Below are 15622 nucleotides of genomic sequence, written 5' to 3'. Positions count from 1 at the left end.
ATTCCAAACTAAACTTAAAGTGTGGCGATGTGGGGTAAACAGATAAGGCCGAACTGAAAAGCACCATCACTCCGAGTGGCTGACAGTCATGCCGTCATTTAGTGCCGCGCGCAACTTTGCAAAAAGGCAACAAATCGTAAAATTTGGCGAACTTTTCCACACAGTTTGGCGTGCGTTGCTCCCCACAGAGCGTCCACCCCTTTTTGTGCCTCAGCTGCAGCCTAAACTGTTTTCAAAGCCACTGTACATTGTGTCAGGAGGAATGTTTGACAACACAGAAACAAAGACAACACAATGAAACGAGCCTACCTCGGTGTCGGCTCAGAAAAATAAAAATAAAAAGTATATAAAAAAGAAAAAGCCGGTGTCCACGCAGCAACGAGCTTGTTTTCGAACTTTTACGGCTCAGTCCTTGACTTCCCCTTCCCGAGGTGGAGGCGTCAAACCGGTTTGTCGCAAAACTGAGGCGGACCACAGAGGGGTTAAGTTACCGACTGAAACTGTTCTGATGTCAGGGAAAGTTTTTGCTGCGCTCGCTGAACAGTGCACTGACAGGGAGTCTCAGCTGGGCCACTGCTCCGCACCTACACCTACAAAGCTTGGGATAACTCGTTAAAGTTGCTCCGTTTGATTTTCACCTGCAGGGGGCGTGGCTTCTTTCTCACTCGCGCGCTTACCGTGTTCCAAGAAATGTTGCTACTCCGTCTGCCCCGACATACAGCGTGACTTCACTTTGTTTTCATCTAAACTAAGACATCTAATCAGTTTTTGAAAAGCGCAACAAGTTCAAAGCATTAAGCCCATTAGCCTGTATTATCTCCCGGGGATCCCATTTCCTGTTTGGAGTAATGATAGAAATTTGGATGAAAGAATGCAGACTAATGGGGTTCAAAGCTTAATTTTAAGTTAAGTTAACCTTTAAATTAGGTTAAATTAAAGGTTAAATTAAGAAACATAAATTTCATGTTATTCGACTTTGATATTAATTCATTAAACTTATCAGTCCGTGTAAAGAATCTTTAAACTACCTTAATGCATATTTGTTCAATTTTAATAAGAATTTTAAAAAAAAAAGTATTGTTGGCATTTAGTATTTACAGTCTTTATTCAGCATTATTATACACAGGTTCAACATTACAATGAGATAATAAAGATCCTACAAAAATAGAATATGTAACCGATACTCTATTCGGTGTGAAATAAAACAAGAATAAAGACATAGATTTACCTTCAGAATATTACAGAGGCACACACAAATTAAAAGGGTTGCTTCATAAAACCTTTACAGAGACACATTTGCAGAGAGCTCATGTGAGATAATCAGCTTTTATATGGAAAATAAGCAGAGAATAAATTAATTCAGCACACATCCAACATAAGCACAAGTCAAACAATGAAGTCATGGCCATTATTAGGTCAAATTCCCCATAGAGATACATGTGGCTTTTTCCAGCAGGCTTCCAGTAAAACTAAATCTGCATTGCAAATTTGGAAGTTTTCACTCATGCAACCATCAGGTTGAATCAACGTCACTGGTGAAATGTCACGTGAACGGGACAGAGAGACTTTGTCATTCAACTTGTGTTTTGAGGCGATGCATCAAAGCGGTATTTTATAAAAAATTTTTTTAAAAGATTTACATTTAAAGAACACCTAATTGTGAATCAGGAGTCACATTTTCATACCTAAAAAAAGATCAAATCCACATAAGTAAATGACTATTTACACTACAAAGTCCTGTCTTCAATAAACCCGTCTGAAGAAACTTTGGTCTCCTTAAACACTCTCATGTCGTACAAAGTGCACGACTTCTTCTTGCAGATGCTCAGCTTCTAACACTCGATTTATTAGCTCTGACTTCTTCATACCACATAATATACCTGGCCTTTAAAAACTCCTGCGATTCATTCTGACCTTTTTTTCTTATATTGTTGGAACTGTGTCACTCAGGAAATTAGTGTCATAACTTCACCGCTTTTTGCATTTACACTATGTGATGCCCAAGTAGGGTGAATAAACTAATTCAGCTGAAATCAGTTTAAGTGTTCGAATTAAACCCTCAGTGACAAAAAGAAACTACAACATTTTAACCCTGATGTGCATGAAATAGGTGGCCCGGGCCAACATCTTACAATCTAAATCCAAAAATAATCTGCTGAATCAATTGGTTGCAGAAAAAAAAACAAAAAACATCACCTTTGACACAGTCACAACAAAACTACAGCCGTGATTTAGATTCAGAGTTTCAAAATTTTGCAGGACTGACACTTTGAACTGGTGCACAGCAGCTGTTTGAGTGCACTCCAAACCTACAGTTCCACCACTGGGCCAGGAGAGGGCGCTTTTGCTCTATAATAAATAACTGGTTAAAGACCCATGGTGGGGGTGTTGCTCACATGCTTCCTGTAGCGTCCTGCAGATCCTCCCTGATAGTGTTCAGTTCCACGATGTTCTCGTTGAGCACATTCGCCACATCTCGTATTTGAGCCACGATCTCTTTCTTGCAGCCTTTCTTCAGCTCTCTGGTGTCCTTTGTGAAGTACTTGTCCATGCCTTTGAAGAGTCCTTGCAGCGAGCTCACGGCTGTGTCGGTTAGCTCAGTCGCTCGCATCACGGATGAGTCCACTTGGCCGATCATCTGGACGGCCATGCGGACCTCCCAGTCCTCAGAGTAATGCTGGGTGCCGGACCTGAGGAAAGGATGGCCGCGCAGTTTGAACAGGCCCTGATTGGCGAAGTGGAGGATCTTTCCGATGTCCAGCAGGTGGCCCTCGTACTCCTTCAGCACAGCCTCCACCTAATCAGGGGCAGAGGTAGAAAAAGTCAAAGTTAAAGCACGAGATCTGGCAGCCCATGTGTGCAGAGAATTTGCAGCACTAAAAGAATGTTGCACCGCCCTCTGAACTCAGATTCATTTCCTCCGATAAAGATCAGTGTGCTGACAAACAGAAGGTAACAGATAACTGACATGTTTACTGGAGTAAAAACACTCCAGCTCCCATGCCGTCCCTCTCAGATTACCTTCTTGCGGTCTTGCATGTTGTTGACGTTATCCGAGATGGCTGCAGAGGCCGAGGTGATTCCACCAGCTGTTGCCACGCCCACGCCCACAGCTGTTATGACCAGAGAGGCGCCGAAGGTGAAAGGTGCCAGAGCTAAGCCGGCGATGGCCGTCACACCGCCCACCGCCGTGGTGGTGCCGCCGGTGATGCCAGCGATCTTGGCTTTTTGGTGGAACTCGCTGATGTCATCTGCGATGGTGTGGAGCAAGATGATGGACTGCCAGAGGACCTCAGCCCGCTCCATGAAGACCTTGTTGAAGAGGCGGAGGCCACGATGAACCTTGTCCGCCAAGATGGTGAACGACCTGGGAGACCAAGCAACGGTGTGAAACTGAAGCAGCGCCTTCAGTCTGATACTTCAAAGTATCAACGCTTTCCAAACACTGCACGCACGGTTTCATTTGTGGTTGCAACAGCAACTGTGTTGAGTGAAAATGGTTTCAGTAGTATTTCTGAGCCCATGCAGAATCATGACTACAGTCAGTGCAGTGAAGCCTGCCGGAGACTCACTTTAACCAGCCGATGCTGCTTCCCTTGTGTAGCACAGGAGGAGAATGTAGAGCAAAGTGGAGTTTTATTCCAGTTTTTCTGTTTTCCTCAACAATCTAACAATTCAAGTTCCCTCCAGGGATTAAGTTAGTACGATTTTATTCAATTAAACGGATCCAATAATAGATTAACCACTACTGTAACTTAATGTGCTCGACGTGTTTCCCACCCCCCCCCCCCCCATGATGTTCGGCAGTCTGACTCGGGACAAAAACGTAGAGATAAAGATAAACAGACGTACTTTGACTCATCCTCTTTGATGACCGTGTCTTCTTCGTCCGATGGCACCTCGTCCCATTCTGAAATTAAAAGGCAGTATCGGGTCTTGATAAAATTCAGTAAAAACGCGCCATCGTTTTTCATTTTGGACTCATTTTTAAAAATCACTCACTTTCCACGGTGTACCACCACTCCATTAAACTGTCGGTGTCCTGTGGGTGGAGAAAAAGAACGCAAGCATAATGTGTCAGTCCCCAGCAAAGAAGCCCAATTATGCAGCAAAACCAGTGATGAGAGAGACTGACCCCTTCCTCATCCTCGTCCTCCAGACCCTCCATAGCAAGCTCGTCCTTCTGAGCAGCCAGCCACTCAGCCTGAGGGTGGGGGGTGGGGGGTGGGGCAGGGCAGGGGTGGATGCGCCCAAAAACAAAAGCACAGAGTACGTCAGCAAGTGTTTGCAACATCTTTACTATGTCCACATACATGAGTCATCAAAAATCCAGCTCATGTGAACTGTGTTGACTTGAAGCCTTTTTTTGGGCTACGGTCGGTGCGTCAGCTGGGCCGCTATGCAGCTCAACCAGTCTGATCGCTTGTCAAAAGGAATGCGTCCCACACACAAACAAAACAAAGTCAACAGCAGACGCTTTTTAGTCTTCAGGCGACAACAACACAATCCACGCTGGAGGGTCTCGCTTCATCTATCTAATAGTCTCTGGCAGGTCATAATGATGCGGTCACACTGCGGCTAAAGTGTAGCGTCGTATAATCAGAGTACCAAAGCAATAACTGGAGTACAGAGTCGTCGGCAGCTTATTATTCTATACGTCAGATCCTCCACGGAGTCGGTCAGGTCTGAGTCAGTGGAAAATTTCAGACTAAAAATGTGTTTTTTTTTATCTTCGATCAGTGGTGGTGATAACAGTGAACCGTGTGTAGGTGAACGCTCACGTGATGGTTCAAGCTGGAGCTCAGCTAAATACTGAAACTGGATCACTTACCCAAAACCATCACGAACTAAGAATGAAAGACTTGGCATTTTGAACCCGAGTTCAGCTGCGAACTCACCAGAGCGGCCTCTGACATGTAGTCACCAGACGCAGCTCCTGGCGGATCCTCGTCCTCCACGTGGGAGCTTTTGCTCTGTAGAGAAAGTGAAAAGTGGGAAAATCGTTCTCTTCCATCTAAAGAGCTGAAAGCATGAGGAACAAAGATCCCTCTGAGATCAGAGCAAAGTTGACTCACCTTGTGCTCGAGCTTTTTTCTGAAGACTTTCATTTTCAATGGCTTCTTCTGTTGAAAAAAATAAGACTTTTTAGGGTTGTACACATGAGAAAAAAAGGAGTAGTGAATGAGAAGGTAACATACCTCTTTGCAGGTGTCCACTTCATCTGGGTCTTCATCGTACACCTCCCTAGAACCTGCAAAATCCTCGTCCTCAGCCGACCCGTCCTGCCCAAACACGCAACAGCAAACCAGTCACAATCACCAAAAACCCCAATGAACAACGCCTGTGCTCCGCTGAACATACATTACACGCTCGCCGAGGTTCACCGTGTCCACTGGCTGCTGCAGGTTTGCGTGGAACAGGAGGTGGAGCCTTGTGTTTGACCTTTTTCTGATGGAGAAAAACAAACGCTGTGGCATATGTGAGGAGACCCTCATCTGAGGTCCTAAACTGCTTGGGCTGCTACAGTTAACCCATAGCTTTAAAGGATTACCGGTTTGCAGTCCTCCATCTTGTTCAGATCTGGCTCGTCCAACTCCTCTGCTGAGAAGCTGCTCTTCTTTCTGTGTGTAATGGTGCTATCCAGCATGCCTTCCTAAATATGACACATTAACAACCACAAATTAACCTAATCCGCTCATATCGTCCACTTTGGAACAAGATCTCTTCCAGCAAGGCACAGTCACCTTTGAACTGCGGCGGCCTGCGTGTAGCAGTTTGCTCTTTGTAGTTTTTTTCTGTCGACAAAGGAGAAAAAAAAAAAAAAAAAAAAGGTTTGTAAGCAAACAAACAGGACATCAGAATGTTTGATGAAAAGCGTAAAAAAGGGACAGAAACTTACAGGCTTGTGGTCTTGGATTCCAAAAGCGTCTTCGTCTTCATTGAGTCTGGGAGAGTAACGGTGGGTTTTGTGGAGGTGCTCGTCATCCATAAAAGCAGCCTGAGCAACACATTGGAAAATATGATCAGTGTTGATGCGTCAGCATCACCAGGAAACACTTTGAACTGCACACTTTGCTGTTGTCAAAGAGAAATGTGTTACCGTGTTCGCTGACTGAAGACTCTGGCTTTTTATCTCCTCTATGTCCTCAAAATCATCATCCTAAAAAACAGAAATATAGCTTACAGTTCTGGAAAGTAATGGAAAGATGTTTGGAACGACCTCATTTCTGTCGTCTGTGCTTCAGTGCATTGTAATTACTCTTTAGGTTATGCCACAACATCTCAGCTGGGTCAGGACTCGTGCCTCACAGTTAAAATGAGCGCTGGGCTGTCTGACATGTGAACAAAGAGTTAAAGAAACTGGAAGAAAAGAGATTCCTGCTGGCTCTCACAGTCACATTTGGGTTACAGGGTGATTCATATAGTGATAGTTAAACAGATCAGATCTTTCTAAACACTTTCGCAGTCTTTGTCCAACTTTGTGCACCTCTGCAGTGCTTCTTCTAAAGCTCGCTACACTGTGCAGGTCTGAACCATCCCAGATGAAAGATGACCAACATGACAACAAAAATCTTGAGGATACCTTTAATTCAGGCAGCCTGGGACAAAGATTTAGGTTAATACTTCAGCAGTCTGACTGCCACTATGATCTGTGTGTCCTAACTAACCAACAGGAATGTGGCATGGAACAACATGCTGCTTTAAAAAAAAACAAAAAAAAAAAAAACAATGCTGGTTCCATCACATTAAAATCAAACAGATCTGAACAGTGTAAACAGAAGCCAATGATTAGATAAGAGAAAATAACTTGTGGAATTCAATCCAGGAAGCAAATCTGGTTGAGCCTTGCGTGGATGAGGTTTATTTTAGAGTCATGTCACAGGGATAGTATAAAATGTGTGTGGCTGCCTTTAGGGTGTGTGAATGAGGCCTGTTCAAAGCATATCGTTACCTGGAACTTCTCACGAGGTGTGTAGCCATGTGACTCAAGAACTTCATCATATGATTTGTCCTGTGGAGGGGGGGGGGGGAATATTCCAAGCATGTAAGATTGCTTAAACATCCTCATACCACAAGCATAAGTGAGCGAAGGACACATGGTCTCGTCGGCACACTTCATTCACAGTTTACAGCCGTACCTTTGAGCCTTTGCGAGGCGTATATCCGTGAGCTCCCTTTGGTTCTTCGTTGGACTGGACAGAAAACAGACGTCAGAGCGGATTACACGCAAGAAAGCAGTGAAATGGGATCTCACCGCTACGCATGGTGTGCAATACCTTTTCCATAGAGATGCTAAATCCCCTTTGTGGCACAAACTTGATCTTCATCTTCTTTTTTCTCTTCTAAAATGAGAGGATTAGCTTTAAAAGTAAATGCATGGCCGACTATCCACCAGGCTGCTTTAACACGATCACAAAGGTCTTAAATGGCCTCAGTGATGGGCTTAAGGTGAAAATAAAGTGGCAACCTCGTCGCAATGGGCGTCCCCTCCCTCCTCTTCACCCGTGCTGTACTCCAACCTCGCCCCCTGAAACACAGAAAAAAAAGTTATTTTCCAACTACATTTTTTATTGTTCCCTCTGGTTTTCTGTCTTTAATCAGCGTGTAAAGCTTTACCTCCGACTTTCGCCGAACACTGTCCTTTTTCCCAGCATCCTGTTACAGAGAAGGGATCAGCGATGTGGGAAAATGTCCTTTCACACACACGTTTAAACACACACCTCCTCCCACGACCTACCTTTGACTCTTGAGGTGAAAGTCCATTCCTGTGCTTTCCCTCGAACACAGCCGAGGTGGTGGATGCCCTTCGAAACAGCTGGTTGACTTTGGTCTTCAGAGGTTTTTTCTGCCGACAAAGAAAACAGAAGACGTTATCGAACATATCTAACAGTCATGTTCACGAATACAGAACAAAAAAGAAGCAACACATACTTTGTAGTCCATCCCATACTGCTCTTCATCTTCATTCTCTCCGGTGGATGAAAAATACTCCTGAAAAACAGAGGCATTTTCAAACCACCTGCCATGCAGCAGTTGCTCTCGTCTCGATACGTCAGCTCAGCTGATTGAACCGTGAGGTCTGTATCTTTGCTGTAAATCAAATCTCTGGTCATCTAACGACAGTTTAATCCCGTTTCCAGCTGAAGCGACAGGAGACCTTTGTCGCTCGGTGGGTGTGTCGCAGGTGTTTCCGTGCATACCACAAGTAGGCGTTCAATGCTCCGCCGTGTCCTTTTGAATAAGAGATACTGACACGTAGATTCCTAACAGTGACTGAAGTCAAACTGATGGAAGCGATGAACCATTCAGCTTTTGAAAGCTTCTCAAACCATCCCAAACGTAAAGTCTGGCTTAATAAATTAATACACCTTACCTTTGATGATTTACGCGGGAGAGTGTTACTCTTTCCATCCACCAGGTCGTCGGGAAACTTGTCCTAAAGAGCCAAAGCTGTTACCATCACGACGTGGAAACAAAACAAAGAAACGTCTTCGGAGGCAGTTGTTTCGATTTACCTTTGAGTTCCTTCTGGGGAGCAGGGACATTCTGAATTTCTTCTCCTTTTTCTGTAACAAATGTTTGCAGAGGAGGTGAAACCACAGCTAACGCTGGGAAAGAAACAGTGAAGGATGGAAAAAAATGAATAAAAATACCTTTCCGTGACTCCCTGCTCCATCGTGATCCTCCCCACTTCCTCCATCGGCATCCATCTGTGCCTAAAAGAAAAGCCTGGACTTTCAGCTTCTTTCATCGACACACAAACGAACAAAGCAAGCTGAGAGAGAATGAAGCGTCTCTGACCTTGAGCGACTCTCTTCGTAGTTTAAATTTCCCAGACTTGGAAAAAGAGAAAGACAAAAACGGGACTCATTGAAATGTCGGACGAGGGCGCGAGGTTGTGTGATAATGTGCGATAAAGAAAAGCTCAAATGTTTCTCTCACCGGTTTGAAGTCGGGCTGATGCTGAGGGCTGTCCTCAGGCCAGTCGTCCACACACCGTTCCTGTTTATTCAGAGAGAAAATCTTTACACAGAATCGTCCGTTTTCACTCGGAAATCTAAAAACAACCCGTTTTGGGGCACGTTTGTGCATCATTCCTTCGTTTTTATACCTTCGACGCCGCCATCAGGACAAAATCTCATTTAATTCTACCCAGTGAAGCCATCGTTTACATGCAAATGTCAATTTGTCCCTGGAAAAACTTCCATTAAAGAAACCCACCTGCCCAATCAGCAGGATGTCCTCAAAGAAGTTAGAGTTGTCGGGCTCCACTGGGTTATCTTCCTGAAAAAGTCGCAGATATGGAGAACTGATCATTTTAAATCCACGGTGTAGGTTTCCAGACATGAACATTCAAACTGCTCCTCGTTAGATTAGTTACAGAAACATGAACATCCTCTGGCTTACCTGAGCTCTGGGTTTACGGGGAATAACTGGTTTTGGAAGTCCCTTAAAGGATGGTTTAGGGGAAGTTTTTGGTACGTCTGGTTGAGTTTCGACCTAATCGCAGTCCAGAGGGCACAAAAAGGCGAGTTAAGAGGAGAAAAAGAAAGAAAAAGTCATTTCAAGTAAGTTAAAAACAAATCATGTTGTTGGCTTACAGAGGTCACCGGCTGTGGTGGCTTTACTGGCCGGGGTGGTCGACTTCGAGGAAGCGGTCGTGGAGGACGTCTGAAAATCTGCACCTGCGAGTTTGAGCACGTCGTATATGAGTCACATTTTGTTGTATGGAGGTGTTCTTTTATCATGTGCGACCGGTTACATACGTGATCCATGTCAGCTGGAGACTGGCTGGGTGAGGCAGACAGACCGCTGGCCTGAATGAAGGGAGTCGGCTGAAGGATGTCATGTTTGCTTCCCTGAGGGGTCGTCAAGACGATCCCTTGCGGCCTGTGGGAGGGCTTTGGTGGGATGGCAGGAGGGGATTTGGATTTCTTGAGCGGATCTGTCGATGTCGGAACGTCCAGCTTCATCTGTGATGGACTGTCGACTGAAGGTGGGAAGAATGTGGTCTTGAATGGGATCACCTCAAACGTATCCCTGCTCTGTTTCGTTTCTGAAGGCCGGGGTTGAAACAGGTCTGGGGTTCCATCTGGAACATCCCGGAAAAGGTGGTCGTGTGGCTTGGAAGGAGTGGGACTGAATGGATCATCCAAACTGGAGACATCTTGGAATAAATTCCTTGGAAGTGGGCTTTGGAATAAATCGACTGTATTCGTAGAGGAAGAGGAAAATATGTCCAAACTGTCCATCGAAGACATGCCGAACAGGTCCTTGTCTTTAGCGGCTGTGTCTTGTTTGCTTTCCCTGACAGGGAAGAGTCGGTCACCTTTAGCTGGACCATTCTGAAGCTCTGTGGTTGTGGGGGTGTAAAATAGGTCCGCCGCCACAGTTTGTGGAGTCTGAAACAGATCATCCTGGTCCAAAGGAGATTTGAAGGGGTCAACAAAGTTACTGGAAGATTTATCGAACGGGTTCACCTCCTTAGCCCAGTCGGTGTGGACTGAACCTCCCCCTCTGGCAGTGTGGAAAAGATCCTCTTCCACTTTTAGGACATCGGAGCTTTTTCCCTGCCAGGGTTCGGAGAGGTTCTGCGTTTGAGTTTGGTCTGTGCTGAAGTAGTCTGGTGTTTTCAGGCTTATATTGTGCAAATCACCATTAACAGGGGTGCTCTGGCCCTCGACTGATATTTGGAAGAGGTCTTCCTTGCGTTTGTTGGTCTGAGAGACGTTAAAAGGTTCTAAAAATGTAGCTCCGTTCTCCGACGTCTTCATTTCGGAGTTGAGATCCAGAGGAGAGCTTTGAAATTCAGGCGGAGCCACAAAGATGGGATCGGGGTTTGCTTCCTCTGAAGCCTTCCTGATGTCCTCCATCACACCATCTTTACTGCCCGATACCTGGTGCGAGAGCGCAGCATTATTAGGGATGTGTTTGATGAAAACAGTTCAAGGTAAACTTGTCAAACAAATATCAAGTACATACAGAGTGATGTGCATAAAAAGGGTTTGTTCTGGACAACTCTTCAGGCTCTCCATTCTGATGACAAGACAAAAGAGGAAGAGGCGTTAGTCAACTGAATGACAGAATTCTCCAAACTGTGCTCGAGCGAGCATCCAGAAACATACCCGAGGGCTTGAATTAAACTGGTTCTGCACTCCGTTCTGAAAGAGTCAGACAGTGACACAGCATAAATGCTTGTGCTCGAGCACAACGAAAACACGACAAAGACAAAAGTTTCTTACTCAAAAAAGAACTTACTGAAAATAATCTGGTGGATAAAAGGTTGCATTCGCAGATTTTTAGAGGATTCAGAGAATTGTTTTATTATTTATCACACATTATTTAACCCAGAAAAGAGCAGAACACGCAGATGACTAAAGCTGGGCCACTGGTGGATAATATCTTTAATTTACAAGCAAATGCGGGAGATAATACTGCTTTGAATTACTTAGGATTAAGTAATATCAGCACAAGAGTTCACACACACTTTATCCCAATAAGCATTTACTGAGTTATCAACTGAAAAATCTAGTCTGACAGCCTGTGCATTCGCAGACACGCCTACACATTGTTTAGAGCTCATGCAAAGAGACTTTCTTCTTTGTTTTGTTGTGGATCCGAGAGCAAAACAGAAAAGAAAAAAAAGGTGTGGGAGAACCTGCCACATCAGGAAGAAGATGCTCAGTCTTCAAACTGACAAGAACAGCCAGAGTTACGAAGCACTTTCTAATGTGGAGCTGGGATCCGGCTCAAAAAGTCCTGGTTTCATTCCTGCCGTTTTCTCTCACCTGTCTGAAGTGGAGTTGATGGCTGTCCATCACATCTGCAGCAGCTGCTGAGCCCTCCCCATCCTGTGGAGCAAAAGTCAAGAGACCATAAAATTAAAGCTTTGTCGCTCGTGTTGTTGTCGATTTCCCAACAAACGGGGAGCGATTTTCTCCTCGCTGGCATTAAACTGGAGAAACTTAACATAAAAAAAAAAAAACTTAAATAGATAAATTACACTTGAATATATCAAACGTGCACCTGTTTGTTCGGCGACTCGTCAAAAAAAGATCCGCTGGAGTCGGAAGACGATGCAACGAGAGTCTGTGGAGAGAGAGAGCCCCGGTTTTCATTCTGAGGTTGGAAAGCAACACTGAGCAAATAAAAACATATTTGCAGATCATTGAAGCCCTAAAGACTATGTATCGCACACGGAAACCGTGAAAAGTTAGTTAAAGCCCACTCATCCTCTCTGGGACGCTCCGGTTCAAGGTGTACTTTCTTTGTCAGTTTTTGTTTGCCCGTTTTCAGCATTTTGTTGCCCCAAAGTAATCGGTGGCATCACATATACACTTTTAGCGTGTTGCCTTTGTATCGTTTTCAGTCAATGCCATCCCCATCTACTTCTACATGTTTGAAATGAGACATCGCTTGTCTGTGCGTGCGTGTCCACTTACACGGTAGTGTGTATGGTTGGGGCTCTGGGAGACTTTTTTCAGCATATTTTGCAGCGCCACATTTCTCTGTGGAGACAGACAGGACACAGAAAACGACTCATTGCCCGTGGTTTGGTTCATCTTTTTTTAAAATCAACTGCAAGCCAGGTGCAAGCTGGTAAAGCCCAAGTCATACGCAGATGACTCCTCGCTTCTTTGAGGCAAATTGAGCCAGCTGCATCAAGAACCAACGAAATCGGTCTTTAGGTCGCAAAGTTTGCCTTCTTTCATATCACAAGACGTAGAGTTGATTCACAGTTGTTCAAATGTTATCAATTACCGGATTCTACATTTGGTCTCATTTAAATAATAATCAGATCTGCCTGTAATGCAGTTTTATCACTTTTTTTTTTTTAAAAAAGAAGTAAAAGTGCAGAGCAGCCCTCAAAAAGGCTGATTTCATCATATTTGTGGTTTGGGTGTCAAGTTTGTTCGACTTGACTAAATGCTTGGCATCAAACGCAAGTGATGATGCCAACAATGTGCCAACAGCACAAAAATAATAATAACAATGATAATACATTGTCTCACAGCCCTACTGTACATCCTGAGGTTTATGCCAGCCAATGGAAGAGGATGGAATTTGGCCATTACCCGCAGACATATTTGGCAGCCAATCAACGCTCCTAAACCTAAACCAGCTCTGGAACCAAAATACACATCCTTCAGTACCACAGAACCAATTTCAGTTTCACTCACAGGTCGCTTTTCACCAGCTGTAGTTTCTGCAAGTGCCGAGTTTCTCCCGTACTTGTCCCCTTCCACGCCATTTTCCTAAGAAACAAATATATTTCTAAAAAGCAACCCTTAAAATAACCGCTAAACGTGCGTCTGAAACACTAAAAATGTGTTTTCCCATAACGCATAATGTTTATTGTGAATTCAACATTTAAGACACTTACGGTGGTTGTTTCTCCTCTCATGGCGTGCAGCTCGCAGTCGGTTTGATAGCAGCTTTTTTTTTTCCACCCAGACAGCAGTATATTTTCCCAAAGAGGAGCTTTATCCGACGGGTGGTCAAAGTTTTCTCGTATTAAAGCGTCCGCAGCATCGACACAACTTATAATCACCTCCCAGCTGGCTCACCTGCGTCAAGTTTACCGAGGTAATCCCCCAACTTCCTGCACCGAGACTTTCAAAATAAGACCAATTTCAGCATTATGCTCTCCTTGCTGAATGTTAAACGCCGCCATCAGTAGGAGGAATGCATTTTCACCAAGGGCTGTTGCAGTTACTGTAAAACAAAAGCTGGAGGCAAAAAAGTGTTTCTTATTTCAACCCTATTTTAGTGACATGGTTAGCATGCGTGTGCGGCAAGTTGATATAACCCACCCTGTGCTAGGTTCTCTTAATAGCGTAAAAGTAATAATATATTCCTAAATATGACATTTTAAACACAATTTCGCCTACCTGTTGTCGTTTTTACGGTGAACAGGGCCGGGAATTGGCCTGTATCGTCAGACCAGGGGATAACGTTCACATTTACGAATGTGGGGGCAAAATATTTTTTCAAAACACGGCTTCGGTTTGTGGCGTAAACACACTATGTGCTATTTTGTTTACAATTTTGAGAGTTTAGCACTCTTATTCTGAAGACAAAACAAGGCCATTTCCGCTGGTTGAGAGAAAGTGACGGAGGTGCCTGTTCCTGACTGTCCTCATCTCAATGCTGGCGGACCGGTTGTCCTCCCCCCAGCAGAACCGGGCGGAGTGGTCCAGGCGTGACGCTGCCGCTGACAGATGAGGGGACCGTGCGTGTTGTTTTAGTGATTCACAGCGAATAAACAGGCCAAAGTGCAACAAACAGTTGTGTATGACACCAACCAACTCAACGTATAAAGGTTGTTCTCTTAAATTCACAGTTACCTTATTTTAAATATGCCGAACATGAAAAAAAAACAAAGTAAATCAGCACGTCTTTCTTCGTTGACTGATGTGTGCAAATGTCCTCGCGCTTCAAAACGTCTAAATTAAATGAACTTGAGTTTCAAACCAGAGGTTTTCATCTTTAGCTGTGATATTTCTGGCCACTCGGGAAACAAACCGACGACAGAGGTCAGAGATGAACCGCAGCTGGACGTTCAGAGAGATGCTGTGACTGAGGAAACTGTCCAGCAGGTGGCAGAAGCGGTTTGGTGTCGTCCAGAACTTAATGGAAGACAAACCGGTTTGGCTACAACTGCATATTCTAACAAAATGTTTAGATAACTGTTAGACAACGGTTCGAAAGACTCTCATTTACTGCAATAAAAGATACAGACATACAGTCTATGTAATGATTAATTCATTTAATTTCCACGGACAAAATGATTGATTTGTTTTGTGTTAACTGAACCTCAATGAGCCATTAGATCGTGTAGATGACTTTCATCAATAAGCCAGTCTCTCAGAGATACTAAACCAAAGTAAACTAAACCAAAGTAAATGAGTCCAGAGAGAGTGCCGCGCATCAATTTGTTGACTGGTGGTGACGAAAATGAGGCCCAAGAAGAAAAGAGCACGCTACCTACAATAAGACACAGTGGAGGAGCTATCATGATGTGGGGCTTTTTGCTGCTTCTGCTTTCAGCTTGAAAACGATCTACGGCGCACATCCAACAGCACAAGAGAATGGTTGGAAAGAACAGTGGCAACAAGTCCTTTGGAAACCTTTTGAGAGAGCTGAAACCTGCCATTCTTGTTCGAATGTTAAACATATTGATACCGTAATACCTAAAAAGGAAAAGTCTATATATCTCTATAGATATCTATGTAGATATATATTGTTATTTATTCAACACATTCTGTTAAAGTTTAATGTAATACAAGAGACAAAGTCTGTGCTGTGCAGTGTGTTTCAACACAGCAAGACCATTACATAATACCTGAGACAACTTTAAGACAAGTACTGCTGCAGTGCACTGCAAAGTATAACCAGAGAGCCTGATCCAGAGGACCAGAGAGCACTCGACAGTTAACGAGCAGATCCCACGTGAACGTGTATCATTTTTCAGTGCTTCATGAATAACAGGTTGTAGCCTGTATAAAAGACACCATAATTAAGAATTATCTCCGCTGCTGTGTGTAGCATCTGTCTCCATGAGTGTGTGATCCTGGGCTTGTGTGTGTTCAACAGGTGCCAACATGGATGGGTTAAAAGC

The 15622-nt window shown here is 44.2% G+C and overlaps 1 protein-coding gene across 1 annotated transcript; it reads right to left on the bottom strand.

The window, feature by feature from the left end:
* Positions 1–2253: 2253 nt before the first annotated feature.
* LOC140281706 (uncharacterized) lies at positions 2254–10934 on the bottom strand. The gene is made up of 28 exons (XM_072376199.1): positions 9768–10934; positions 9603–9686; positions 9409–9501; positions 9223–9285; positions 8944–9003; positions 8803–8838; positions 8655–8717; positions 8517–8567; positions 8375–8437; positions 7933–7992; positions 7739–7846; positions 7618–7656; positions 7469–7528; positions 7278–7343; positions 7140–7193; positions 6953–7012; positions 6101–6160; positions 5900–5998; positions 5745–5795; positions 5552–5653; positions 5362–5448; positions 5199–5282; positions 4899–5123; positions 4136–4204; positions 4003–4042; positions 3853–3910; positions 3022–3367; positions 2254–2797 (listed from the first exon to the last, which is right to left on the bottom strand). The coding sequence occupies exons 1-28, from the start codon at positions 10872–10874 to the stop codon at positions 2393–2395; spliced, it is 3693 nt and encodes a 1230-aa protein (XP_072232300.1). The 5' UTR covers positions 10875–10934; the 3' UTR covers positions 2254–2392.
* Between the last annotated feature and the right edge of the window lie 4688 nt (positions 10935–15622).

This window comes from Leuresthes tenuis, unplaced genomic scaffold (genome assembly GCF_036924035.1).
Source record: "Leuresthes tenuis unplaced genomic scaffold, fLeuTen1.0.hap1 SCAF_22, whole genome shotgun sequence".
NCBI lineage: Eukaryota > Metazoa > Chordata > Actinopteri > Atheriniformes > Atherinopsidae > Leuresthes > Leuresthes tenuis.
The sequence above is the reverse complement of the archived record's forward strand: the minus strand, read 5'-3'. Positions and strand labels throughout refer to the sequence as shown.